At 42.7% G+C, this 25,828-nt stretch overlaps 1 protein-coding gene across 3 annotated transcripts in view; it reads right to left on the bottom strand.

Moving 5' to 3' along the window:
* Window positions 1–699: 699 nt before the first annotated feature.
* Window positions 700–25,828, bottom strand: part of LOC144705514 (midasin-like protein) — a 38,601-nt gene continuing 13,472 nt past the window's right edge. For 2 of the 3 annotated variants that reach the window (XM_078578241.1, XM_078578243.1), the window contains exons 21-75: window positions 25,128–25,163; window positions 24,879–25,036; window positions 24,729–24,783; window positions 24,223–24,373; window positions 22,929–23,002; window positions 22,115–22,283; window positions 21,529–21,627; window positions 21,357–21,457; window positions 21,187–21,276; window positions 21,050–21,115; window positions 20,820–20,984; window positions 20,538–20,745; window positions 19,578–20,470; window positions 18,007–19,476; window positions 17,745–17,931; window positions 17,605–17,667; window positions 17,215–17,294; window positions 16,888–17,151; window positions 16,296–16,431; window positions 16,132–16,217; window positions 15,967–16,043; window positions 14,480–14,621; window positions 14,324–14,407; window positions 14,000–14,117; window positions 13,601–13,755; window positions 13,315–13,428; window positions 12,915–13,037; window positions 12,651–12,827; window positions 12,430–12,558; window positions 12,220–12,321; window positions 11,657–11,863; window positions 11,463–11,582; window positions 10,715–10,796; window positions 10,510–10,640; window positions 10,263–10,427; window positions 9,590–9,665; window positions 9,401–9,513; window positions 9,237–9,316; window positions 9,032–9,145; window positions 8,883–8,951; window positions 8,645–8,786; window positions 8,380–8,540; window positions 8,218–8,309; window positions 6,006–6,232; window positions 5,305–5,541; window positions 5,097–5,223; window positions 4,932–4,999; window positions 4,687–4,845; window positions 4,386–4,610; window positions 3,904–4,320; window positions 3,618–3,827; window positions 1,497–3,521; window positions 1,154–1,252; window positions 950–1,075; window positions 700–863 (exon numbers count right to left, since the gene is read on the bottom strand). In XM_078578241.1, the coding sequence (XP_078434367.1) occupies window positions 834–863; window positions 950–1,075; window positions 1,154–1,252; window positions 1,497–3,521; window positions 3,618–3,827; window positions 3,904–4,320; window positions 4,386–4,610; window positions 4,687–4,845; window positions 4,932–4,999; window positions 5,097–5,223; window positions 5,305–5,541; window positions 6,006–6,232; window positions 8,218–8,309; window positions 8,380–8,540; window positions 8,645–8,786; window positions 8,883–8,951; window positions 9,032–9,145; window positions 9,237–9,316; window positions 9,401–9,513; window positions 9,590–9,665; window positions 10,263–10,427; window positions 10,510–10,640; window positions 10,715–10,796; window positions 11,463–11,582; window positions 11,657–11,863; window positions 12,220–12,321; window positions 12,430–12,558; window positions 12,651–12,827; window positions 12,915–13,037; window positions 13,315–13,428; window positions 13,601–13,755; window positions 14,000–14,117; window positions 14,324–14,407; window positions 14,480–14,621; window positions 15,967–16,043; window positions 16,132–16,217; window positions 16,296–16,431; window positions 16,888–17,151; window positions 17,215–17,294; window positions 17,605–17,667; window positions 17,745–17,931; window positions 18,007–19,476; window positions 19,578–20,470; window positions 20,538–20,745; window positions 20,820–20,984; window positions 21,050–21,115; window positions 21,187–21,276; window positions 21,357–21,457; window positions 21,529–21,627; window positions 22,115–22,283; window positions 22,929–23,002; window positions 24,223–24,373; window positions 24,729–24,783; window positions 24,879–25,036; window positions 25,128–25,163 (11,274 nt within the window). In that variant the 3' untranslated portion in view covers window positions 700–833. The remainder of the gene's footprint in view (window positions 864–949; window positions 1,076–1,153; window positions 1,253–1,496; window positions 3,522–3,617; window positions 3,828–3,903; window positions 4,321–4,385; window positions 4,611–4,686; window positions 4,846–4,931; window positions 5,000–5,096; window positions 5,224–5,304; window positions 5,542–6,005; window positions 6,233–8,217; window positions 8,310–8,379; window positions 8,541–8,644; window positions 8,787–8,882; window positions 8,952–9,031; window positions 9,146–9,236; window positions 9,317–9,400; window positions 9,514–9,589; window positions 9,666–10,262; window positions 10,428–10,509; window positions 10,641–10,714; window positions 10,797–11,462; window positions 11,583–11,656; window positions 11,864–12,219; window positions 12,322–12,429; window positions 12,559–12,650; window positions 12,828–12,914; window positions 13,038–13,314; window positions 13,429–13,600; window positions 13,756–13,999; window positions 14,118–14,323; window positions 14,408–14,479; window positions 14,622–15,966; window positions 16,044–16,131; window positions 16,218–16,295; window positions 16,432–16,887; window positions 17,152–17,214; window positions 17,295–17,604; window positions 17,668–17,744; window positions 17,932–18,006; window positions 19,477–19,577; window positions 20,471–20,537; window positions 20,746–20,819; window positions 20,985–21,049; window positions 21,116–21,186; window positions 21,277–21,356; window positions 21,458–21,528; window positions 21,628–22,114; window positions 22,284–22,928; window positions 23,003–24,222; window positions 24,374–24,728; window positions 24,784–24,878; window positions 25,037–25,127; window positions 25,164–25,828) is intronic. The other variant, XM_078578242.1, reaches the window with a different exon arrangement.

Genomic DNA, 25,828 nt, shown 5'->3' with positions numbered 1-25,828 from the left:
TGATGACTTACCTCTTAAAAATTTCTCTCCTAACTCTCTGGCCCATGTTAAATTGACCTATCGCTGAATAGTTGTCAATTAATATTATTTTTAAATATACTTTCAGAGTGGATATTGAAAACCGATATCCACAACCGATGTCGTAATCCTCCCACCTGAGACGGAGATGGATGCCAACATCGGAATGAACGGATACCGGAAATTGACTTCCCAGTATTCGATACGGTATCCGTCCCGATACCGGCATCCGGTACCGGTATCGGGATGGGCAAACGCTAGTTTAAACTCTCTGTAATTCGCAATATATGAAATTTGTAAGCAATAAATATCAATTAATATTATTTTTTTTGAAATTTTGAACTGTGATCATGCTGTGGTCACCCACGAGGACTTCCCAGGCAGTCACCCATCCTGGTACTGCTCTCGCCCAAGCACATTTAACTATAAAATTTTACTTACCAACATAATAACTCTAAAGTCACGTAAAAAATATGGAGAGAAACAGTGCATTTATAATGTTATGGACAAAGCTATTAGGTATCCATGTATCCTTCCAATACCCATCTGCTATGGTTGAAAATGGTGAAAAGTGGTTGGCCGTGTTTTTAAAATGGTTGAAGGCATGAAATTAAATAACCAACATCAAAAAAAGACCGAGAGACATGGGAGAAATTGAAGAAAGAAGTTTTACGATCCTCATTGTAAGACTAATTTCAGGGCAGATTTGCATATATATGGATGCTAATTTCAAGGTCAACTGTGTAAAACACTAAGATTATCGTCAAATAAAATTAATTGAATCAAAAATAGGAAAACCTCTGTCAAAAAGTGGCTCAATCGGCGCTCTGCATCAGCAGGAACCACTGCAGCCAAGAACACAAAAGACCGCGTAAGACGAAGATGAAATAAAGAGAGATAATAACGACGACGACGATGATGATTATTTTACCTGGCGGAGCAAGTCCGAGACCGTCCGGGGGAGAGCTTCGATATTCCGGAGGACGACGTAGAAGGGGAAGGGGAAGCTGTCCATGTACTTGGTGCAAGAGAACTTGCCTCCGGCGAACGAGTACTCCTGCAGATTCCCCCACCAATTCCATTTTCAGAGAGTGAGAATATATATATATATTGAGAGAGAGAGATGTGAGCTTACGGGTATATCCATAATGGACTCCTCGGGGTTGTCGAGGAGCACGAAGGCGATCATCCTCCTCCTCTGCAGAATATCTCTCACCCGTCGCCTCAAACTCTCCTAAAAAGAAGAAAAAGAAAAAAGCTCAGATGAAGACAACTGAGGGGATGGACGAACAAAACGTCCCGTCCAAGGCAATGGACGGAATTCGGACCGAAAATTCGTCCCGGGAACCACGGGACGGGACGGTTTTCGCCCTGTAGGCCGAAAAACCGTCCGATTCACATCGGACGGTTGTGATGCAGCCACGTGGCCTCGCTATGACAAACGAATTTTTCCGTCCGGGACGGAGGGAGGGACGGACCTTGTCTTGGAAGCGGCCGTCGGCGATGATGAGGATGAGCTGGTGGAGGGGGTTAACGCCGGAGGGCAGGCGAGCCCGAGCCACGGCCTGGTCCAGCACGCGGTCGAGGAAGCCGAGCAGCTCGACCACGGGCTCGTCCCTGACGGTGTTGTCCTGCTTGAAGGAGAGGCTGGAGAGGATCCGGGCGCCGGCGTCGGGGGTGAAGGGGCGGTCGAAGTCGTGGAGCAGGCGCGCGTTGCCCTTCTCGCCGAAGGAGGCGACGGCGAGCTGGCCGACCTCGAGCTGAGCCATGGCTCGGCAGATGAGCGCCAGCGCCTGCACCGCGAACTCCCCGCAGCCGCCCTCCGACATGCTCCGCGAGTCGTCCACCGCGACCACCACCTGGTACTCCCGCCGGTTCGGCTTCGTCCTCCTCAGCCAGATCTTGTCCTTCCGGTACTGGCTCGCTATGTACGGGATCACCTTCTTCATGTTTATCCGTTTCCCCGACTTGTAGTCCCCCTGCAGCTTGCTCGCCACCGTCGGCTCCATCACCACCCGCAGCTGCTCGCACAGCTCCTGCGACAGCCTCGTCGTCTTCCGCTCGTACCTCCTCCACTCCGCCGTCGCCTCCTCCATCTCCCTCTCCTCTTCCCTCTTCTTCTCTGGAGTCCCTTCTTCTTCTTCTTCGTCCTCCTCGAAGGGCTCCGCTTCCAAACCGGCTCGCTCAAACAAGACGAGATCCGCGGCGGACTCCGAGCTCGGCCTCCGCCCCAATTCCTCCTCCTCCGCCTCCGGCGGCTTCTTCCATGATTCCTCGCCGCCCTTGGCGGAAGAAGAAGAAGCTTCCGAGGATCTCTTCACTCTCTGAGGCTCCGCCGTGTGTTCTTCTTCCTTGGGGATTCTCTTTCTCTCCTCCGCTTGATCGGCTTCTTCCATGGCGGATTCCTTCCTCTGGATGTTCTGCTCGATCTGGTCGTGGGCGGCGGGGGCCAAGGTCTGGGAGCTGCCGGGGGTCTTCTCCGGCTCAGAGACGAACTGGTACTCGTCGCCGCCGCCGTCTCCCTCCCGGTCGGGGTCGTCCGAGAGCTTGACTCTCTCCTTCCAGTCTTCCATGGCGTCGCCGAGGCTGCGGTAGGGATTGGGGGCGATTCTCTGCAGAGATGGCGGTGGTTTCTCGCCTTCTTCACCTTCTTCGCCTTCTTCCACGCCGAGCTTCTCGCCTCCGCGGGAGTCCGGCGCGGTCGTCTCCTTCCTCGGCGCGTCCTCGGAGGTCATCTCCCCCGACGGCGCGCTGCTTCTGGCTTGGAGATCGTCGGCTATGGCGCTCGAACCTTGCTGATCCGCCGCCGTGGAAGCTGAATCCGCCGCGGAGGCGTCGTCCTCCTTCTGTTCATTCTTCTCCTCCGCTTCGGCCGATTCCCCCGCCCCCGCGGCATCGGTCCCGTTCTCATCCGTCTCCATGCGATCATCTTCCTGTTCTTCTTGATTATCATCTTCTTGATTATCATCTTCTTGGAGATCGGCTGCCTCCTCCATCGGTTCTTCTTCTGGATGATCGTTCTTCTGCTCGAGCTCGATTCCGGTCGGCTCTTGGAAGGCGTCGGATCCGTCCATCTCCGCCTTCTCTGCGGAGCATTCGTCGTCGGAGCCGCTAGGGTTTGCTTGATCGTCCTCCGCCATTTCTTCGTCGGCGAGCTCCCCAGCCTCGTCGTCTTCCGCGATGGTGGAATCCTTGCCTCTGAGCTCCCTCGAGCTCGGATCGTCTTCCCCGACGGCAGGTCCGGATTCGTACTTCTCCGTCGTCTGATCGCCATCGCCGTCTTCTTCCTTGTCCCAGAGCTTCTCGTCGACCACCTCGCTGCCATCGTCGCCTTTTCCCATGGCGGACTCGATATCCACGTCGTCTTCGTCCTCTTCCTGGTTCTGTTCGTCCTCCGAATCTTCGCTGACGCTGAGCATATCCGCGGCGAAATCCTCCTCCATTTCAATCCCTTGATCCGTCTTGCTCGGCGCATTCTCGGCTGCGTTCTCGGTTCCATCGTTCTGCGGGAATTCAGAACTCGGAATTCAGAATCGGAGAAAAGATTGATGCAGCTGAGATAAGGATTTTGGGGAATGCGGAAGAACAATTAACCCTACCTTCTCGGCGGAGGCGCCGAGGAGCTGATCTTCGTCTTCGATTTGATTGCTCACGTCGTTGGCGCCGTCGCCCTCTCCCATTCCAGTTCCAGTGGCATCTTCGCAAGGACCGGAGGCGTCTTCTTCCTCCCGCTCGTCCGCCTTCCCCCCCAATCCCTCGGAGAACAAGAGAACGAAGATCTGCGCGATCGTCTTCGAAGCTTCGCAGATCTGCTCACCGAAGACGAATCACGAAGAAGAAAAACGAAGAAATCGAGGTGATTCCACGGAGAAAACGGGAACTTACGGCGTTATGGGCCGCCAGGAAATCCAAGAGCAGCGCGTCGACAAAACTCAAGAACAGATCCAGCAGCTCGTGGAGATGCTGCAGCTGAGCCTCCACCCTGACGCAAATCCCGTCGTTCTTACTTCCCGCGCTCCGCCACAGCTCTCCGGCTTTGATCAGCGTTCGTCTGGAAGATTCCAGCACGAGATCGAGTTGCAATTCCGAGAAAAAGTTTCTGAATATAGTGCTCCACGAAGTGATCTTCTCGTCCGGTTGCTGTTCCTCAGATTGACGATCGAATTTGCTCAACTTCTCGATCAAACCTTCGATCGTGCCGACGGACTTGACGTAAGATCCAGCGAACGCAGCCTCCTGTTCGGCGAGAATCTGAGAATCTTCTGCCGCATCGCCGCGGAGTTCCTGCTCGATCCGCTTCCCCTGTATCCTCAACCATCAGCGTTGGCTCTTCAGTCCAGATCAAATTGATAACAACGGAGACATACCTCGGCGAAGAGCGGTTCAAATCGGCTAAACAAGACGCCATCGACGGATCTCTTGGAAGCTCTGGAACGGGCGAGGCTGTTCATCTCGTCTTCCATAGAACAAACGACTTTGAAATTTTCAATCACCAGCGCTTCCATTTCCTTGGTAACCAAATACGGATACTCCAAGTCCACCGACGTGCTCGCCCCCGCGCATCTCCCGAGAAGGAACCGATCAAGCGATTGCTGAGAAAGAAATTAGCCGAGATCTGATCGCAAAAGTCCCATTTGAAGCCGAAATTGGCGGGAAAACTACACAAACCTTGGATTTAAACAGTCGTTCAGTTTGGCAGCCGAGGAACTCGGAGATCTTCAAGGCTTCATCCCTCACGTCTCGGCAGCCACTCAGATGAGCGTTCCCGACGCACTCCGTGACCAGAGCCATGTCGCTCGTCATCACCACCAACTGATCGAACAGTTTCTGCAAGAAATCGCGAAAACGCGTGAGGTAAATTATAGATGAACAGATGAATCCGGTTGATTATCGCTCAGATTTCGGATGCTCACCTTCTGCTTCCACATGCACCGCGAAATCGAACGATGATCCAAGGATAACCGCAGACCTCCCCCATTTCCTGCAGAGTATTTATTTCCAGATCATGATACGATTTATTAACAACAGAGGAACTTCGTTCAAGTAGGAATATTTAGAACACATTGTTAAATCCTTACCAATAGTTCTCAACAAAGAACAGTGATCTCTAGCTTTCTTTATTTTCCCGCGAAAATCGTACAGAATGGAACGCTGTTCTTGTTGAATTGCGATCAGATGGTCGACGAAGGACACGGCCCGATTGACCTGCACAACAAGAAAAGAGTTGAAAAAACTCAAAGATGGCGAAAGCGAAACCCACAGTCACGGCGTTTGAAAGATGCCGACCTGTTCGAGAGACAAGTCCTTGTGGAAATTCAAGCGAGCTTGGCGTATCTCTTGTAGCAGAGAGAGGCTCTTGAAGTATCCCCGGTTTGACTTTTTCAACTCGGAGTCAAAGTCAACGTGATTAACCAATTGACCGTTGACAGGGAGACTCGCTGAGTCAGACTCCGGAAGCAGCAGATGATCTACGTCGTATGACGGCTGAAGGAAGAGATTGCTTGACTGGTCGGACATCTCCGCCTGAAGATAAATTAGCACGAAAGGAAAAATCATTGAGAAATATCAAGCAGGGGACCATTGAAAGTTATTGAAAAATTAATTAAGTGGGGCGTCTTATTTCTCCGAACGGTACAAAATTTTGTTTTTCAGGGCTAAAAGTCCGACCCATCAGACTCTTTCCAAAGAAATTGAACAAGACATATTTTTCTGAAATAAATTTCGGTTGCAAAATTCCAGTAAAAAAAACGGTGGGTAATGAAATCTAAAAACTCTTATCTGATCCGAGCAAGTAGTTGCAAAGATACCGAATACTATCAAATTTAATTCAGTCAAATAGAAATAGTACTAATTAGTCAGAATATAAAGTCTGATCTAAAAAAGGCCCATTGCAAGGAAAAAACCAAGAAATGGTACTTACCCCAAAGGAATCGAATTATTAAGAGGAATCAGATTTTTCATTTTTATTTGAAAAGATGCGAAAATACCTCAGAGAGAAGCGATCTGCGCTTCGAGAGGCCAGTTGCTTCTAAGGTCTTCAATAGTTCGGCTAAAGATCGCCGTTTCTTCATGTTCTTGGAAGCAGTTCTCCAAACCTGCGAAAAGTCGACTACAGCCCCGTATACCCGTTCAACGGAGGCCCAGGCGCTGCTCGTGGACGCCAGAAGGTCCAGACACCCGGAAAACGACGAGAGCCTGCTGGGCATTGGCTTACCTGGATTGAATCGAATTTCATTACCTTAGAATCAGAGGAACAATAAGTGAATTATGTGGGTAGAACATGGGTTTCTACAAACAGGGAAAGAAACTGTCATGATGATGATGATGATGAGCCTTGGATTATGTGGATACCATTGAATTTCACCCCCCAAGAATCATAAGAATAACTCTTCTTTTTAAATGAACAAAATGGGTTTCTGAAAAGGTAAAATAGCGACTAAATGGACTCGGGAGCAGTTCGAGGTTGACTCTGGCTATCTCATCCTTGTGAAGATCCTGGCAAACAGGTTAACGGAGGTGATTGGAGATTTTGTCAGTGTTAGAGTCCTGATGTGATAACATATTCTTGAAATCGTAGGGTTATAAATACCCCCTTGTAAGGTCATTAGAAGGACTTTTGATGAATGATTACCCTGTGGTTTCTTGGCATGAGTAGCTGTATCCAGCTTTCGTGAGGGCAAGAACTCCCGATTCAGAGGTTCTTGAGAGTTTGTTCACCTATCGCTCTCTCTTCTTCTCTCTTACCTCTTCCATCTCTCATGTTCTCTCTATCTCTTGTCCGGTTTCTTGATTTTTTTAGATCTCCATGGGGATCGTAACATTGGTATTAGAGCTTTCCAGTCAAACCTTTCCAGTCAGGTTTCATTCCGGGTAGGCAGTCAGTAGATGATACAGTCGTGGCACAGAAAGGGGACCAGTGGCTTCGTGTCAAAGTTAGACTTTGCAAAAGCTTCTGTGGGCTTCCATGAGGAAGAGAGGCTTCCCTGCTGAATGGGTGGCCTGGGTCAGGATGTGTTACCTCTCACTTGTTCTAAGGTTTGATAAATAGGCGCTTCGAAGGGGGATGGATTCAGTGGTGTTCTGCAATTCTAAACAATGTACTTGCCGTTTCTGACCAAGTAGGTTGGCAGAATTACGAGTTCCAGGGAGGATCTGATACTGTTTTTTTTGTTGAAATATAACAAGGGATGAACACCCGACGAATCAGTGAACCTCCCATCAGGACTTTACAGGCCCTTTACTCGCTTTTCAGTCATCTTCAAAACCTCCCTTCACCTCCCCTTGCTCGCGAGGATGGGAGGATCTGATACTAAAGGTATTGAAACACAACTATCGCAGGCAGTTGGAGGGGCATCTTCGTTCTGGCAGGGTTTGAGGCAGGTCTTACCCCAAATATGGAAATTCTACCACAAACTAAGGAACTGATTATTTTTTTGACATTCTACAAAAAGAGTTTTTGCAGCCTTCTGCCCTTGCATGAGACCCTAGGGCCAGGGTTGGCAACTGCTGGGATGGTAGAGGATCCGAGGGTACTGTGTGTGATCAGAAGGTAGAGGATCTCTTGTGCCTGAAATAGTCTCTAACTCACCTCAGGGCCTATCAATGGGGCATAGGATGAATGGGAGTGGAGGGCACCTCTTTTTTCTGTCCGGGATGTTTATAAAGAAACGAAAGGTTCACTTAAAGGTACGAATTTTGGGGTTGTGGGGCAGCGATGGATTCATCATCCCTAAATTGTCATCGACATGTCAAACATGTATGGCTGGAACAAATATCGAGTGAAGACGAATTCAACAGATAGACGACAACGATATGATGAAGGCCCTTGACCACCGGATGATGATGACCTTGAAAACCACATGACAAAACACTATGTCTTCGTTTGGAAACTTTTGGATGATGATGATGATTCATCGACTAATCTGTCACGTTGAAGATAATGGTTCTTGAAACTAGATTTCTAATAGTCATTGTCATTGCTGACGCCAAACCCTAAATGGACTTTGGCTTGTCCATTGGATTGAGTCATATAAGCTCAATGTTTTCTTTCCCCAAGAGTGAGCTTTGGGAAACTAAGAGCGTGGACTCTGGCTCGTTCGACTCACTAAAGCTTCAATATCTTAGGATCATTTGAACAATATCTCTTTAAAACAAAATTGGTTTCTGAAAATAGAAAAAGATCAGGAAGTAGCAATCTACCTCGACCTTCGACAACAACTGGATCGAAAAAAATAGGAGCAGCATCAAACACCGATTTCAGTTTGTCTCCCCACTGATGATTGTTCAGCAACCTAGAAAGAAAAATATCAGTAGAAGTGCACGTACTAGAAGCACAACCTTCCGAAATTTTTGAAAGAAAACCTTTCTATGGCGCCAAAATATGATGGCTCCGAAGGGAAAGGAGCCGATTCCCCATTTGCCTCCCCATCAGCAGGTTTCTGTTTGAACCACACCCCAAGAGAACTATTTTTTGTACTTGTTTCCTGATTAAGAAAAACCATGACAGGTTGCTGCAAGAACTCCTGAAACACAGATGAACATCGGCAAGGTAACTAAAACGTTGACACCAATAACATAAAAAGATATCATCAGACGTAGAATTAGAAGTTGTTAACAGGAAAATCACATTAAACTTCTCGACAATCTTCCAAAGCTTATGGCGCGCTCGTCTAAATGTCTCGACAGATGAGTCCCACTTAAGAAGCTTTATCTGCTTCTTAATTTCTTCTTCTTTGGCTTTTTTCTCCACTTCAATATGTTTCATGACTCTGCGATGAGAGAAAATTGGTATAAATCAGGTCAGAAGTGGAGAGATTTAATATGAAAAGATAAATCTAGACATGTATCGGTTGAAAAATACTTACAAAGGCCAAAATTGCACGTAGTACCCAAAAGAGTTGTACAAAATATTCAATATTTCTTCCTGATGTGGGCTACATTCCAAGATTGGTGTACCTTTTAGAAACAGTTCGATGAAAAACAAAGAGAGAACTGGGCCTTCCAAAGCTCTTACCTTTCACAAAGATTCAAGCAAAGTGCGGTATTAAACTCTCCATAAAAAGCAAGAAGAAGTTTAAGGCGTTTATTGAACTCCCCCACACTGCTCGTCTGTAAAAATGCTTCCACGCTGCAGTCCCGATCCTCCATCAATTGGATTAGAACTTTCAAAAAGTAATCCGTAGAGAAAAAAGAAACCAAATACAGAGAGTTGAACGTGCCTGTGGACATTTGATGCGCTATTGTGATCTGCATTGTCAGAAACTTTGCGATGAAGGACGGAATGCAGCGGAAACCATAGCTGTAGACAACAGGTAAAAGAAAGAAGATGAGTAAGAATATAATAAATATTAAACAACAGGTATAAACCGCAAAATTCTATCACCTTCCCAGCATTAAGATCATGCTGTTCAACGGTTCCATCTAGAAGTTTTGGCCAACATTCTACTTCAGTCTTTTGCCACGCCTGGACGATGGAATTGACGCTCTCCAAGAGACCTGTAGAAGGAATTAATTCAAACAAAGTTGTGAATTAATCCATCAAAAAAATAGAATTGGTGCATATCGTTTTCACCTGCAACAGATAATTTTGGCAGCGCTTCTTGCAACGAACTGATCCTGCTAAGTAAGAACTCCAATCCACACAATGCCTGCAAAAGTAATGCAGCATTGAAGTGAAAAATATTATTATAATGCAACAACTTTCGAGTGTTTGAACGTTGGGATCGGCAATCCAATACAAATGGCCTGTAGAAGGGATTAGTTCGAACAAACGGGGCCACTCCAATCGCTGATCAGTCCAACCCACATTCAACCTTATCATCTAAAGGCTGGTCGGATAGATTTGATCAACGATGCGGCAAATTTGACCCATTGGACCATTCACTTGATGGACCAAACCAATCGAGCTGACTAGTCCAATTAGTCAGATCGGCTGATCAATCCTTGAAGGCCCCTGACGATTACATCAGATCAGATCGTTTCCGCTGAATGGATAGATCGGATCGGCGATTGGGCAGGTCGGACTCATTATCCCATTCACCTAACAGCCGACTCAATCAAACTGGCTGAACCAATGAGTCAGATTGGCCGATCGAACATTGAATGACACTTTATATTGGATTGGGTTGTCCAGATCAGATCGACTGGGTTATTGATTGAGCTCCGTGATCAATCAAATATTTTTTATCATAGCCGATGCAATCTCAATGCAGAACCCCGTTCTACCCGCTCTGAACGGATTGTACCTTGAAAAGCAAAGTATCGGATGAGAAATTCAAAAGCATTTCCGTCATATCAAGAAGCTTCAGGAGATCCGGATGATCAGACCATTCAAGCAGAAGACACTGCACCCGCTGTCGAATTTTAACGAGAGGCTCAACCATTCTAGACATGGTGGCTGCGTCTGGGTCCTGAAAGAACAATTAACCAAAAAAGATAAATAAAACCAAAAATAAATATTTTGAAAAATATCTGCTAGCGTCCTTGTGCGACCTTGTAAATGTTAAATCCATGAGTTTGCTGACTAAACGATCCTGCGTTCTCTTCGTTCGCCAATGATACACGGAGCATTTGTTCAATCACAAGTTTTTCATCCAGTATACAAGAGACTGAGGACGGTAAACCTGTGGAAAATAAAGACATGTTCGAGAAAAGGACCAGTAAATTCGTCACCACCATCACCATCACCGCCACCTACCTTGTATCAGAAGTGTACCAAGGTCAAATGAGTCCATAAATAATTGTAACCTGTCCTTGTTCGCAATCTTGGGAATAGAAACCTTGAATAGAGGGCACATATTTAGTTCTCTATAGCAAATTAATTAGGGTATTTTAAAAGAATTTGAGAAAATCAAGAATAACTGTTCACAGAATGTTCAACGTTGCCATATCATCCAGTAAAACTTGAGGTTTCGTCATCAGAAGAAAGAATACCCTCTATGTTTCTATGTTGAAAACGTCCAAAGACATTGATGAGTTCTTCAATTTGAATCATATCAAAAAAAAAGATAAAAAAGAAATTATCTTTTTTATATTACACCAAGAAAGAAATTATTACACCAAGAAAGATAAAGAAATTATTACACCAAGAAAGATAAAGAAATTATTACACCAAGAAAAATTGTGCCTCGCAATGTTTCCCTTTACAGTCAGGGTACAGGGAAGAACATGACATCCAATATGCAAGCGAAATTCAGAGAAAAAATGGAAGAATAAGAAGACTGAAGACTTCAAAGTTGAGAGAAAAATAATTTGGTATAGGAGTTTTTCAATTTGTTGGATGACATGTTTTTCAATGAAAATATACGTCCAAGTTTTTCAATTATCCAGTGAAAAATTATAAAATAAAATTTCCTCATTACAGCAGGTAGTGTCATGATTTTACTCGGGATAGAGAAATAGGGCAAAAAATCTGCAGAGCTATGAAATCCAAAGAGAGAACTCACAAATTCGTTCAGGGAACTGGAGCCAAAAAGTTGATTATGAATGTTGAGCATGTTGTTCAGAAAACGCTCAGGAACTTGGCTCCATTCCTCGAAATTTCCTTCCTCCGGTCGAGGATCCACCTAAAACACAGACAGCGTCAGTAAGCATGCCTATAAAATACCAGAAAAAAAAACTCAAAAGGTAATTCAATCACAACTGAAGTATCTTCTGATCCTGGCCCCAGGTTGCCATAAGAATCTTCATCCTCTAAAGATAGCATGCCGATTTTCAAAATATCCTCTATCCTGATTGGCCTAGGTCTGAACTTGAAAGACTGTTCCTCCTGATATTTTGTCTTCTGTGCTTGATCTCTCATCCCAAACCATAATCCTGTAAAGTGGTTAAACAGCTCGTACAAAACCTGGAACACAAAAAAGAGAACAAAAAAAATCAGTCAAGACAGTCGAGTTCGGGAACTGGATTGGATAGTGTCCTGCCCCATAGCCCAGGACAGAAGGTGGGCGGGATACAACTTGTGGGACCCATCAGACTACATTAGATATTAAATGAATTCGTTATCTATCAATAGATCCCACGTCTTAAATATCGGAGAAAAGTTTAATGTATATTAAAACGTATTACCAGGCCCAGCGGCGATGCATGCATCACAGGAAGGGGAGATGTATCTCGACCGGGCCGCATCTTGCGGCCAGGACACACACCCAACTCTAATGATAATCTAATAAGGAGAAAACGTTGAATCTAGGTCCAACTTACCGTGAAAGAACCATTATCGATGATTAAAGATGTCCATATGTGATGCGCAACATCAAACAGATTGAGATGATGAACACCAGCTTCTAACTGATGTAAAGTTAGCTGTAACAAGAAGAATCCATTAATTATTCATCAAATGACGAATTATAGGAAAGAATGATTCTATATATAAAAAAATAAGAATAAAGAAGGCATAATGAGGTGGCTAACTGAGGGAGCTGGAGAATTGTCGATCAATTTCTGCAGAATGAGACATAAGGAGTGAATATTGGGGCATGGAACCCGCGTGCACTCATCAAGAACAGATCTAGGAAACCGCATGAGGGAACAAACAGCCCCCTGAAAGCAAATTAGAAGTGGCATGATTACAAATTGCCACCAAAAGGGAGAATATGAATGTTGAAGATTTGGCAATTCTTAAAAATCCAGACCAGTATGTTGTCCTTGCTTTGGTCCAGCATCATCAGATATTTACTCTCCATCTCATGTGACATAAACAGCGACATTCCTAGCTTGATTTCATAAATAGCAACTTGGATAGGCTGAACTATATCTACAAATGCGCTATATTGTTCAGACAACTGGCTGACGAAACAAGATGACTTAATCTGTGAAAAGCAAATACCACAAAAGCCGTCCAATCAGCATGTCGACTTTAAAGTGTAATCAAATTAAGATGAAATAGCTGCACATACTTGCCAATTATGAACCTCATGAACGTTCCGTAAATTGCATGGCAGTTTAAAGTGAGGCCCCAGGAATCCAGCGCAGAAGCTTTTCAGGTTTTCAAACTCAGCCACATTAGGGCGGTAAACAACCTACGAAATTGCAACCCGGATTATTCAAAACCTCAATCTGTGAAAATCAATCCAGTAATTAATCCTTCTAGTAATGTTTAATGAAGAGGGTTCTTCAAAAAAAATGTTGAATGAAGAGAGCCCACTGATTTTTGAATAACTTTCATACTATTTGTACTTTTTCCCCTGAGAGACTCATAGTTCTGAATTAACAAGAGCTTTTACTTAGCCGATCAGAAAATTTATGAAAGCTACCTAGACGGTCCAAAATGCACTTTGGAAAGAGAAAACCACCCACCTTTGCCTGGAGTTTCTTCTTATCATCCTTGAGTTTTTTCAGCAAGCTAATTCTTTCATTCTGATCGGACCACGCTATATGACTTCCAGCAAGATGTTCACACTGACGGCGAACCTGAGAAAGGTACAAAAGGTTTATTCTAAGCAACCTTTCGTAAATGGTATTACTACAAAGGCATTTTGCAATTGTAAATATTCATTTGTACACAGTTTAGCAAATAAATTCACAATGATTCTTACATACGTAAATATTTAACGAGTAAATTTGTGAAATTTGATGCATGTACCTGGATTTCAAGCTCAAGGATCTTAATCCTCTCCACTATTTGCGACTCCATTAAAGAATACTTCACAGCGGGATCTGGAATGCCCTCATGGAGCAGAAGATGGAAACGAAGAAGACCCAGGTGCACCCATGCAAGGCCGATATTATGGAAGTCGTCTGCAACCATCATTACGATGAACCCCACAAATTAAATTCAAAAAAATGAATAGAAAACAATCCTAGAAGCGAAGACTGTGTCCATAAACTTCGTCCAACCACAACTTTATTGAGGAATGACCATACGAACCAAGGCCTTATCTGTTAACTAAAACGAAAAAATCTGTTTCACAAAACGCCAATTAAAAGTATTTTCCACCATTAACAAATAGAAGATGTTTAAAGGACTACGGATCTTTTTAACCTGGCTGATGTTCAGGATAGAGCTCTGCAACCAAAGGCACAATAAGCTTATCTACAAAGGTGAGCAGATTTTTACAGTTCGACGACAAGATTAGGGTCTTTAAACCATCGAAATTTGCCTGCAAAAAAAGAAAAAAAAAGAAGTCAGTTCACAGATATTTCCGTGTTTCTACGGATGTTAAATTCTAAAGCCTAAGAATCGCCTTTTTGCCAGGATAAGGTAGGAAACCAAATGGGAAAAAGTGAGAAAACACCAGCTTCTGTTGACACGAGGGAAGACTGAAAAGAAAAAATTGATTGCAGCTACCAGCTAAAGTTTCCTTACATTGCTATTTTTGAAAGAATGGAGAATACTCATAATTTCCTGATACACAGCTGCTTCAAACGTTCTTTCATGTGCAACTATAATCTGCAGTCATGAGAGGCATTAATTTCCCAGAGTCATATTACTAGCCTGAATCACAGCAGCATAAACAAATACCTGATGAAACAGAGAACGTGCTGCCCCTCGAAGAAACTCAAAAATGCCTTTCCCTGTAATAGCCTCCTGATAAAGATTGTGGGATGTGATCCTAAGCTTCAAATGATACGCATCATGGTCGCAGATCACACGTGTACCATGACTGCATAAAACCACAAAACCATGGTGAACTATCCCTCAATTTCTGTTCAAATATAAATATCATAATGTCTAGGAATGATAGAAAAAGATGCCATGAGACACTCTAAGAAGATGGACGCTAAAAGAAACTGTTACCATCCCAATGACCCAATAACCCAAGATGCAGATGTAGAGTTCTGATACGGATCTCCCCAAGATAAGATTAAATCAAGAAATCGCTAGAACAAGAACTTCCAAAAAGAACTATCAATCAATACAACCTCCACAAGTTCAGGTATTATGACAGAGAGGGAGAGACAGAATGTAACAAACTCTATGCTGGGATGAATTAGAGATCGAGGTAACTAGGATGCCACCGAATTAGAGCCTCGTCCTCCAAAGGATTCTGACACATCAGCATCCTCCTTGCTGGAATGGAATATCTCCAAAGTCCAGCCCTGCTTCAGCCAATTCTGGTAAGAATCTTCAGATGCTTTACTGCGGGTCAATACCTCTTCCTTTTTCCTGCCTAACTTCAATTGGGGTCACCCGCGCCTCCTCCCGCACGCATGCTTTCCTCAAATATTTCTTAGGAAGGTTTGTATTGGGTTCCAGGTCACCACAGACGAGGGCAAAAGGATGACGAGTCATCATTGTTCTCGTCACTTGTCAGCATGAAGATGATGTTTATGACAACGGACTTTCCTCGGCACTGTTATCCAAATGCAGCAAGGATAATGGATGACCATAACACATCATCATCCCATCGCTCTCAATTTTTACTCTTTCAGATGATGAGGAGAGATGACAAGCCGTCATCATCCTTGTCATCTGTATGCGGACAAATGACAATCACAATATTGTCCTCATCACTCTGACTGTGTACGAGGACAAGGACAAGTTCGTTATTATCATCATCCCCGAATCCTATACAAGGACTAAAATTCTACAAATAAGTACGTAAAAAATTGGGGTAAATTATGAAGCTACACGAGAAGGGATCCCAGCTAAATACTCAAGAAGAGACTGCTTTTTCTCTATGGGACTTTGTCTCAACAGAGGCGTAGCGAGTTTTTTTCGCTCCCACAATGTTTTTTAAATTTCTTCAAAAAAAACAATATTTATAAATCTCTCCCTCCATCACTCAGCTTCTCTTTAGATTCGGTAATGCCCAAACGACTACAAGCAAAAGAGAAGATGAAAAATGGATACTGATTTGCAATCTATCCAAAGAGAAATAATGAGCATGAGCAAGGCCCACCAAGAAGATGTAAAGAACTCTACCCGCAAAAAATAAAGGAAACATTCAGTAAGGACGCTACATAATTTTTAAAAAGGAATACTCGTAAGAAGGGACGTAATCTCACAGAATCCTGAAAAGTGTCTCAAGTCTGATGGGCCGCAGAAGCAAGCAGCTCTGATCACGGCTCTGTCGGGAAGAGTCCTGCATTTAAATGGGAACCAAGTAAACGTTACCAGAAAATAAGATGAAATCAATGAGCCCATCGTATGAGACAAATTTGACGTTCTACCTCATGCCATTCAGAACATTGATACCACAGAGAAGAGTGCCAGCTAAACCACATCTCATGGACAACATTAGCAACTCGCATACGAACTAAAAGAAAAAGGTCAGATTATTGTCTTGTTTCGTCAGATTTAGCCTGAATAAAAGCCCAACAAAAAAGAAAATTACCATCTCCTAGTGAAGCCCACGCATCTATGATCCACAAAATTTTCTGATGAGGTGAGAAATCCACCGGCGATCTTGAAGAAAACTTTAAGGAGTACTCTAGTGCATACTGCAAAAGCCCAGACATCTTGGAGAAAGCCTAAACAAAGCATAGCTTTCATAAACTTGCCGTTCAATAAATTTTAATTAGATTAACAACAGATAGTAATAAATATGACTTGAGTCAATCCATGATAAAACTTTGACGTCAACAGTATGCAACTCCCATCAAGTACAGTTAATTTACTGAGAATTCCTTAAGATTCTACAGCAAGAACTAGAAAGGACTGCCTTCACCCTCTACAAAATAGTGCAAGAGATTTTGATTAACTACCTATGATCCAAGTTTGTACATGATAAGAGTACGTGAAAACTAAATGCAACGTCCCACGGAAAAAAGCAAACGGAGTAGCCCGTCATTAACTTAAACAGGTTGATTTATCAAGATAAACCAATCAGACAAAAGAAAAAAAGGATTGTCACCATTATTCCAAGTGGAATCCCACAATAGTTGTACACCAAAACGGCAAAAGGTACCAGAAAAACTTAAGCGTACCTCAAGAAGGTCACAAGGACTGAGCGTACAGCCTTCAGTTAATTCTTCGAGCAATTTTATATCTAACAACAGACTATTTCTATCAAACAAAGGTCGAGTTTGCAGCCAACAGTCAACGTCAGACTTCTGACGAAACAATTCAAAACTGAATGTACAACATTCCGTCAATAAACTCTTGGTGACGTGGAATGTGGGGTTTTGCTTGCTTGAAATAAGACGCATTGTAAGGTTATTCCGCTCGTGTTCAATTCTTCTCTGAAGTCCCTGCGAAATCCGCACCAAAGCGTTAAAAAGCGTCCAAACACAAAAAAGACTTAAAAAGCATACCTGATAAATTTCATCGAGATGATTCACGGTACAGTTTTTTTCCCTATCAGCTGGTATGAGATTGGTAGACATGCAAACCCCTAAAACAACAAGAGGAAACCATTTAATAGGGATATTCAGACAATTATCGAGTTAAATAATTACACAATACGAATAAATAGAAATTTCCCCAGCTGTAGAGTCTAGAACCAAAGGCGAAGAGTGTTAATCTGCCTGCATTCCTCTTTTTTCTGTTTGTTGTTGTAAGTGTAGCCACATTTTATGTGGCACACATCGGATGACTATTGTTACTTATCCCCACGTGGGAATAAGTAAATTAAGCCATGAAAACGGATAACTACATGAGCCAAAGTGTTATCTAAAAATGAAGAAATGGGATTTGAAACACACCTTCGGCTGCCAAGTACCTCAATTCAGAGTTTGCTGATAAGGCAACATCTACTTCATAATGGCCTACGCAAGATAAAAGAAATATTATTTCGTTTCAGAAGACAAACGTGCGATAGCTTCAAAAGAAAGTAAATATTAACCTTTATGGCATGTTTTTCTAAGGGCCTCTTTAGGCCAAATATCAGCACACAGAGATAAAATCTTTTGCCTTCTATAAAATACTTCCTCGGAGGGTGATGTTGAGGGATGCCCGCCATGCTTCCAAAGGATAGACTTCGCCGAGAAAAAACTCCATGTCAACCTTCTCTGAAGGTCTGCGCAAAGCACCTACAGTAGAAAACCACTTCTTCAGAATTGAATGACCGATGATGGCCTGACGCACAATGGGCTCCAAAAGCGTACCAGTAAATTATCAACGGGTACAGGGAAAAATCTTTTCAACTTGATCGCCTCCTTCCTCAGAAGATGCCAGGCCATGGCAGAATGCAGGTGACTTTGACCTTCCGAGATGCACTTCCAGAATAATCGATGTTGTCCGAGCAGGCAAGAATATAAATCAAAAAGGTCATCAAAAGAAGGCGACTCAATAATCACACTGAGCACCTCCTCTTCTAAATATCTTAATGATTGTAGAACAGGGAAAAACGTCAGATTAAATTCATGTGCCTTAGAACTAGCACTTATTTCAGTATCTCTCCATATATCCAGAGTTAGGCGGAGCAAACCAACGCACCGAATAGCATTAGAGAGACGGTTAGATGGACCTCCCAATGACTCTGCGACTCTGTTTGAAAGGAGAGGAAGATATTGGCGATCAGCGCTCCATACGTCCATAGAGAATGTGACCTCTTTCCAGCCACTTAAAATGCATTCCCAGATAGGATGTGAGTGCTCCTGCTCTAGTATCCCCGCAAAGGACCTGAAGAAATCACAGTGCGGATGTAACTGGCTGCCATACCACTGGAACCACTGAAGGTAAAGCAGAAGATCATTCCCAGTAGCTTGTTCGATCACCCAGCTGGAACAAATATAAAGCATATTTTCCCACAACGCCACATCTGTCATTGACCTCAAGAAACTATTTCCATCCCCACACTGCTTGATATTTGGGTCATTTTTGTCATCTAGACGGAGAAATTGACGGAGTGCCTGGAATGAAAGTAGGTGTGGTTTGACGTTCAGGCTTTTGAGATTCATTTCCTGGGATGCGCACTGTGCGCCAAGAAACTCTAAGTACGAGCAGTTCTTCACAACTGTCCTCTCCTGAGGGAAATAGATGAAGTTTGAAAGTTGAACAGGTGATGGCCAACCACCTGGGAGATGCAATGAACTCCCAGCTAATGGGTATTCTTTGTAAAGGGAGGATAGAGTGTGTTTCACACATCCCACGACTTGATCCGCATCACACTCCCCGAGAGATGTGAGATACGTATGCTCCCAGCTCAACAGAAGACTCCACAAGGGGTGATTCCCGCCAGTGATTAACTGCTGAAACAATTGAACCCATCTTCTGAGCTCCAGAAGAGTGATACGTATGCCAAGGCGTAGACCAACTGCTTTAGTGTGTAAGTGTACTTGCGACATCGCCTCAACTAAGGAGTAGAACGGAATACCCGACTGGACTAAAAATTGTTTGACATCACCAAAAATGTTGTCTGCATCTTCATCAAACAGGTTTTCTTCTAACATGAATATTTCTACTCCTCTATTTCTCATTGCTCGTGATAGTTCACCATAAGTGGGGTCAAAAGTTATAAACATCCGAAACTTGGGATGAGCACGAAGTATAACGGGACTCCCATCTAAAAGGCCGCGCTCATTAACAGTTATAAACCCACTTGACTCGGCCAGTGAGTTGATTCTGTCCAGGACCTAGAAAAGAAAAGATAACGTGATCAAGCCCCCCAAAGGAACCGCTAACCTCGATGAATGATCACAAAACAATTATAATAATAAAGTTAAACTTTTATTACCGTCGGATTGCAGAGATTTGCGTTGTCTAAGACGACCCAGTCACCAGATTCTATAGCATTGATCAGACGCCCGTTTACCCATTCAAAATTTGCCGGAGCAACCTTGTTAATTTTGCTTTTCAAACTCGCAACAGTGCTCAGCGATGAAGTCAAAAGATCGCTTGACCAAGACACAGGCAGAGAGAACTCCTCCAGGTCATGCTTCAGCTGCTCAATTATCTCAGTCATAACGTTTAAGAACTTGCAGTCTCCGTGATTCCATGCCGTGACAAATTGAGAACTCAAGGAAGATGTGTTGTCATTCACAGCAGCTAACAGATCCCACCACATAGCAATTAAGCCCCTCCTCTCTTTCAATAAACTCTCCCATGATGATTGTGCGCGCAGCTCGCAATACTCGCTCATGAAACGCTCAATTAGGCCAAGAACAGACGTGCAGCTTTGTAACGCATTATACTGCTCGAAACAACCAAGCAGCTCAGACACATCAGTTCCGGACGAAAGATTTATCTCATGAAGTACATTTCCAGTGAGTTGAGCCAACAACTGCACAAGAGATGTCTTCCCGCAGGATGAGGGCCCACCCAAAATGCACAGCCACTGATGCTGCACACACTGAATAGCAGCTTCCAAGTACTTCCGAGCGCCAGGCAATACGTTCAGGTCTATGGGTGCAAGCTTAGCTGGCTGGAAATGATTTCTGGGCAAAGCAACTTTTCCCACAACCAAGTACTCTGCATTTATTTGAACCTTAGGTATCTCATTTAAATGGGGCTTCCTACCGAATATACTTTCATAAAGTTGCATGATCTGATCACGATCAGCGGATGTACGCATCCTTTGAAGATATATGGAATTTAGAAAGCTGGTTTCCCAATCGCCTTTGGGTGCATCTTCATTCAATAAATGCACAATCAGAAAACTAGAAGCATAAATAAACTAAAGTTAAAGAAGCTTCACCTTCTATGATCTGACAAGCCCGAATTACATCACGCAGGTTGAATTCCCAAGGGGCACCATCCTGACCGTATTTGTGGCGTAGCATCGTATCATCGTAGAGTTGGCTATTGAAGTCGATCAACTTGGAAAGTAAAGATGAAGGAACTGACGGATGAAGTGATTGACAAATAAAGTGATAATCCTCTGCACTTAGCTCATCCACGTATACCTACGAATATTATAATATTAATTGGGTCCCCAATGATGTGATGACAGGACAAATCCACGCTAATAGTGTGATACCTTCGTGAAACGATTCAAGAAAGATTTGGGTAGTCCTTTCCTTCCGCCCCCTTGGATTGTGGGGTTTTGACAAGCGAATACTCTGAACGTAGAAGGGCATTTGAAAGAAGCAGCCAACTCTGGAATATATACCTCGGCACGATGGTCTAAGATAGCATTCAACCCCTACAAGATTAATTTTTAAAGAGTCAGATTCAACGATAAATTGGATGATGGGCGAAGAATACTACCTCCAAAACAGACTGTGGGGCCAGATTAAGTTCATCCAACAGTACCCAGCTGCCATTCTTGAGAGCCTGAAAAAAAATTAAAAGAAAAAAGTTGTCGAAGAACCACTCAACAGAAAAGTAATAAGAATTGAACCCACCTGGAGCAGGATTCCATCTGACCAGGCAAACTGCATTCCGTTGTCACCTGCTACAGGAAGATCCGAACCCAACAGATCCATCATGTCCGTCTGAAGAGATGACATGACATTATAAGGCGGATAAAGGAGATAGATATTTAAGATGGATTTCAAACTGGAAGATATCATACCTGCTCAGACAGGTTAATTCTGACAACATCATGTCCAGAGAATTCTGCAAGTGCAACGACTAAACTTGTCTTCCCTACTCCAGGACTGCCTTCCAGGAGAACTGAAAAATAGAAAGATAAAGTCAGCAGTAGTCGAAACGAATATGTCGAAAGACAATGAAAGAAAAATGACCAGGTCTATGAAGCTGCATTGCTCGCAGCAGTCGAAAAGAATTCCGACAAGTAGTTGGAGCCTTGAACTCGAATCCTTTTTCCTTGCAACTACGTTTCCCTGCCGGGCCAATAAGAATCATCACCAGCATATGCAAGACCATATCCAAATATTAGTAGTTCTGAACTTCAAGAATAAATGGAAAATAAGACAAGTATGCCTAATTGAAAATATCCTTTTCAGTGATAGAGAAATTAAGATTTATGTTATGGAAATAATGTCGAACACTGAATACATTGATGAATATGCATGCATGATTCGAACTAAATATAAACTTTAGTCAGTCTAGTTTTTCAAGAAACACGAAACAGAATTGCATGGTTTGCCAGAAAACGGCCATCTAATGAAAGTATTTTGACATTTCCAAATGTAATGCATGATAGAGCAAGTCAGAGGTCATGGGATCAAATAACAAAGCCTTAACTAGTATCATCACATGTAAAAGGCATGCAGTAAAACCAATGCATATAAATGCATAGGAAGTTCACGAGGAATCAGATGACTCGGCCAAAAAAAGTAATGGAATATGCATGAAAGAACCGCTCACCTTTCACAATGTAAAATGGAGGAATACCAAATAAAAGTCCATCTTCATGAATGTCTTGACACTTTTGTACGCAATCAAGATCCATCGTGGTGATAGGATTCCTGACACTTTTCCAGCCGTAACTTTCAATACTGGACAACTGTGAGTCTACATTAACAATGCCAGTCACCTGCAATCAAAAATGATGTTAATGAATCAAAAGCCAACGCACGTGGTATTAACATTTTTTTAGCACCAAGACTAGAGATGACAAACGATGAAGATGACGAACAGCAATACACCCATCATTTTCATCGTCATCCGTAACGGTTAAGATAACAATGATGATTCGGCATCGCCATCCATGCCTGCGGATGGATGACACCTCGCTATCAACACACGAAAACTATACCACAAGATTATTTTAATGAATAACAGCAATCATATACAGAGGTACACTTTAATACAAATGAGCATGTCCTAAGAAAAGATATTTTTTATGCTAAGACCCATAGAACATTCGTTTGTCACACGTTCAAGTAAGAATGAAATAACATCTTTTAGAAGCCACAAATAATGACGACTAGTATCATACTGAGAGAGGTAAATAGATTCTCACAGGACAACCAAAACCAGCGCATGCTTTCGTTTAAGGAACCATAATTAGACCGCCAAGATATCTGGTTTCAAGACATCAAATGTATTCTATCCAAACAACAGCAAATATTTCGATTCTAAAGCCGCAGATCTGGAAAATATGATTAATTAGAACTTAAGAAAAACATGAAATGACATTAATCTCAGTCGTAATCACATAATCAGAAGCTAAATTTACCTTTGCTTCGTTAAGTAGGTAATCTAAGCAACGTTCTCTCAAGCTGTACACATCATGCTTGGATATATTGGTCCCTGCGGTCACATACACCAGAAAACAAAAAGTTCCGACTATCAGCACCAAAACAAGGCAATCCACAAAACATAAGCCAACAATTAATCTGAAATGCAGGACAGATTACAGACTACAAAATGATCTTGATAGAGATCTTGACATAGATCTCTATTGAGAAGGGTTCTTAAAGGAAAGGGAGAGGGAGAAAAACAGGAAGATAGAAGAAACCAAATAACTGGCCCGGATTGAAGTCTGTGCCCCCTGTGGAAGAATCTCCCAGACATTCAACGCTTACTTCTTTTCTGTCCTTAGGGAATAAAGGAAGTGATGTAAGGTCAAAAGATTGACATATCCCTGGACAGTGGTTGGGGATACAAATAGAGCTGATCCTCATAAAATCAGTCAATTAGACCCGTCCAAATAAACCAACCCCAGACTGCATCCAGAAAAGGAATGCAATCAAAAGGGGTTAAGATCCGCCGTCCAGAAATGATCTAGCATTAATGCTGGAAGAATGAGGGCATTCAATATAGATTTTTTTGAAAGAAGGCATTCAATATAGTTTAAAAAGCTAGCATATATTTGTACGCTATAAAAACTGAACTTGACTCAGCAAATCCTAATAAACTACTCTAGTTGATCATTTAACAGATCATAAATCCTTCGGCAGAGAATGCTTGGAAGTGTTATCGTATATTTGCATCTGAAAAAGGTCCAGAAAAGGGTTTATCAACCAGCTCTAGATGAGAAGTATGATAGGATCGATGAATTACAATTGTCAATATTAGCACTGCGCAAGCGCCTTTCAAGGTATCTAGAACTACCTGCAGTTACAATTGTGTTGGCATTCCACGTTTGGAAAAGCTAATCATAGGTTCTGTCTATCGGAATAATTGGGGTATTATACTTATTGCTTAACTTCTAGAAGAGATGAAATAGAACCACGGAATATCTTTTTTCAAGAAACAGAATCAATCATCAGAAGAAGATGATGCCAAAAGGAGAATGCATTCTTGGAAACGATACTCCTATTCAACAGAACAGTAAAACGAACTCATAAAAAATCTCCTATTCAAAGCTCCAAAAAGTAACTCAAAAAATAATGGGCATCAAGATATGAAAAAAACAAAGGTTAACACCAAATTACGATGGGTTTTGATAACTCGTCAAGGCATAAAAGAGACAAAAGTATTTGCTCAAGCAGCAAATAGGAAATTTTCAAAGATAATAACAAAAATACCTAGTCCCAAACCGTCAAGCAAAATGAGGAAAGCCCCATGAAGAAACGCAAGAACAGAGCCAAGTTTCTCCTCAGTCTCGTTCATAAATGAGACCCAGGAGACGAGGTCCCTCACTGTAAGCATTCTCCCACTCTCAAGCCGATTGAACCACTAAAATAAGAATATAAATCATCAGTCAGATATAGGAAGTTTTGCGGTACTGCAAACGAATAGCATAAAAAAAATCAACCATCAATCAAAGGAAACCTAGCTAGATATCTATTTGGTAATTTATTGCTATATCATTTCCAAACACAATCGAGTTTTCTTAGGTACATAGACAAGAACAAAAACATGCAATATTTTTTAAAATCATTTCTATATGGATCATTGAACATCAATTTAACCGGCATAAAAGAAAAGAGAAAATGACATCCTGAAGCTACTCGTCACAGCCCATATCTAAACACCGATCACTGATCACTATGACCTAGGAACCAAAAAACAAGGAGTTGATGTTACTCACTTCCCAAAATTTAATCATTGGCTCCGAGAAGCATGTCAACTCTGGTTTTACAAACCTGCACCAGAATAAATAAGTTTTGAATGGAAAAAGAAAGAAAAGCTGAGATAAGAACGTTCTAGTCAACCTTGCAATGAAAATGCAGGCAAATACCTCTCGTGGGCAATATACTTAAGTTCATCAGCCTCGTTCACAGAAGAAACCCAGATCTCGGTAAAACGATTTCTTAAAGCTGGAGACAGTTCCTTCTTTCCATAGTCTCCACCAGGATTCATTGTCGCAAGGATGAAAAAATCCGGATGGGCAGTAACCTGATCACGAAAATATTAAAATATTTCAACTACTCGAAGAATTTAAGTGAAAAAACACTGGTAACAAGAAGAGGATATAACAAGATTGAACCTTCTCGAGACTGGAGCCACCCTTCTCGGCTAGAGACTGCAGATATTTAATGGCCAGAGAAAACGATTAGGAGTCCAGGTAAAAGGTTGGGAAAGTACTACATGCAGAAGTTGAGGTAGATACATATGCTATTTTATCCTAAAGGAAACTAAACAAATCCAAACTGGAACAGATTTAAAGCGCCAAAGTCCTCACAAATCATAACCATAATTAATAACGGAAATGCTATTCAGAATTTGCAATAAGATTAGAACGGTCCCAATCAAAATGCTTGATCAGTCAGACGGCCAAGATCTTGATCTGATCAGTCCGATCCAATTGATCGGGCCGGATAACAATTAGCCCCTCGTCCAGATTCAATCAAGAGGGCCAGTCAATTTTGGATCATTCCAATCGGCCCAATAAGTGGGATGGCCTGATAAGTCCAATTGGATGCTACGACAATAAGTGGGAGCCACCTCTTTTTCAATGGGGGAGCTGACATTAGCTGAGTAATTCTCTGGTAGAGCAGGGACATACCGCTGCCTGCTAATTTTATCAAAAGAGCATAAGCAAATCACATGGCAACACGCAAAAGGAGAGGGAGGGAGAGCTCGTTTCTCTTTTAATTTTCTAATGATTAAGGTCCAACGAGCCGACTGTGGTCGATCTTTCAGTGATCAATTGAAATTTTCAACTGATCAAGATACTTGGACCAGATA

This window comes from Wolffia australiana, chromosome 7, assembly GCF_029677425.1.
Source record: "Wolffia australiana isolate 7733 chromosome 7, ASM2967742v1".
Taxonomy (NCBI): domain Eukaryota; kingdom Viridiplantae; phylum Streptophyta; class Magnoliopsida; order Alismatales; family Araceae; genus Wolffia; species Wolffia australiana.
This window is presented reverse-complemented; position numbering and strand designations above follow the sequence as displayed.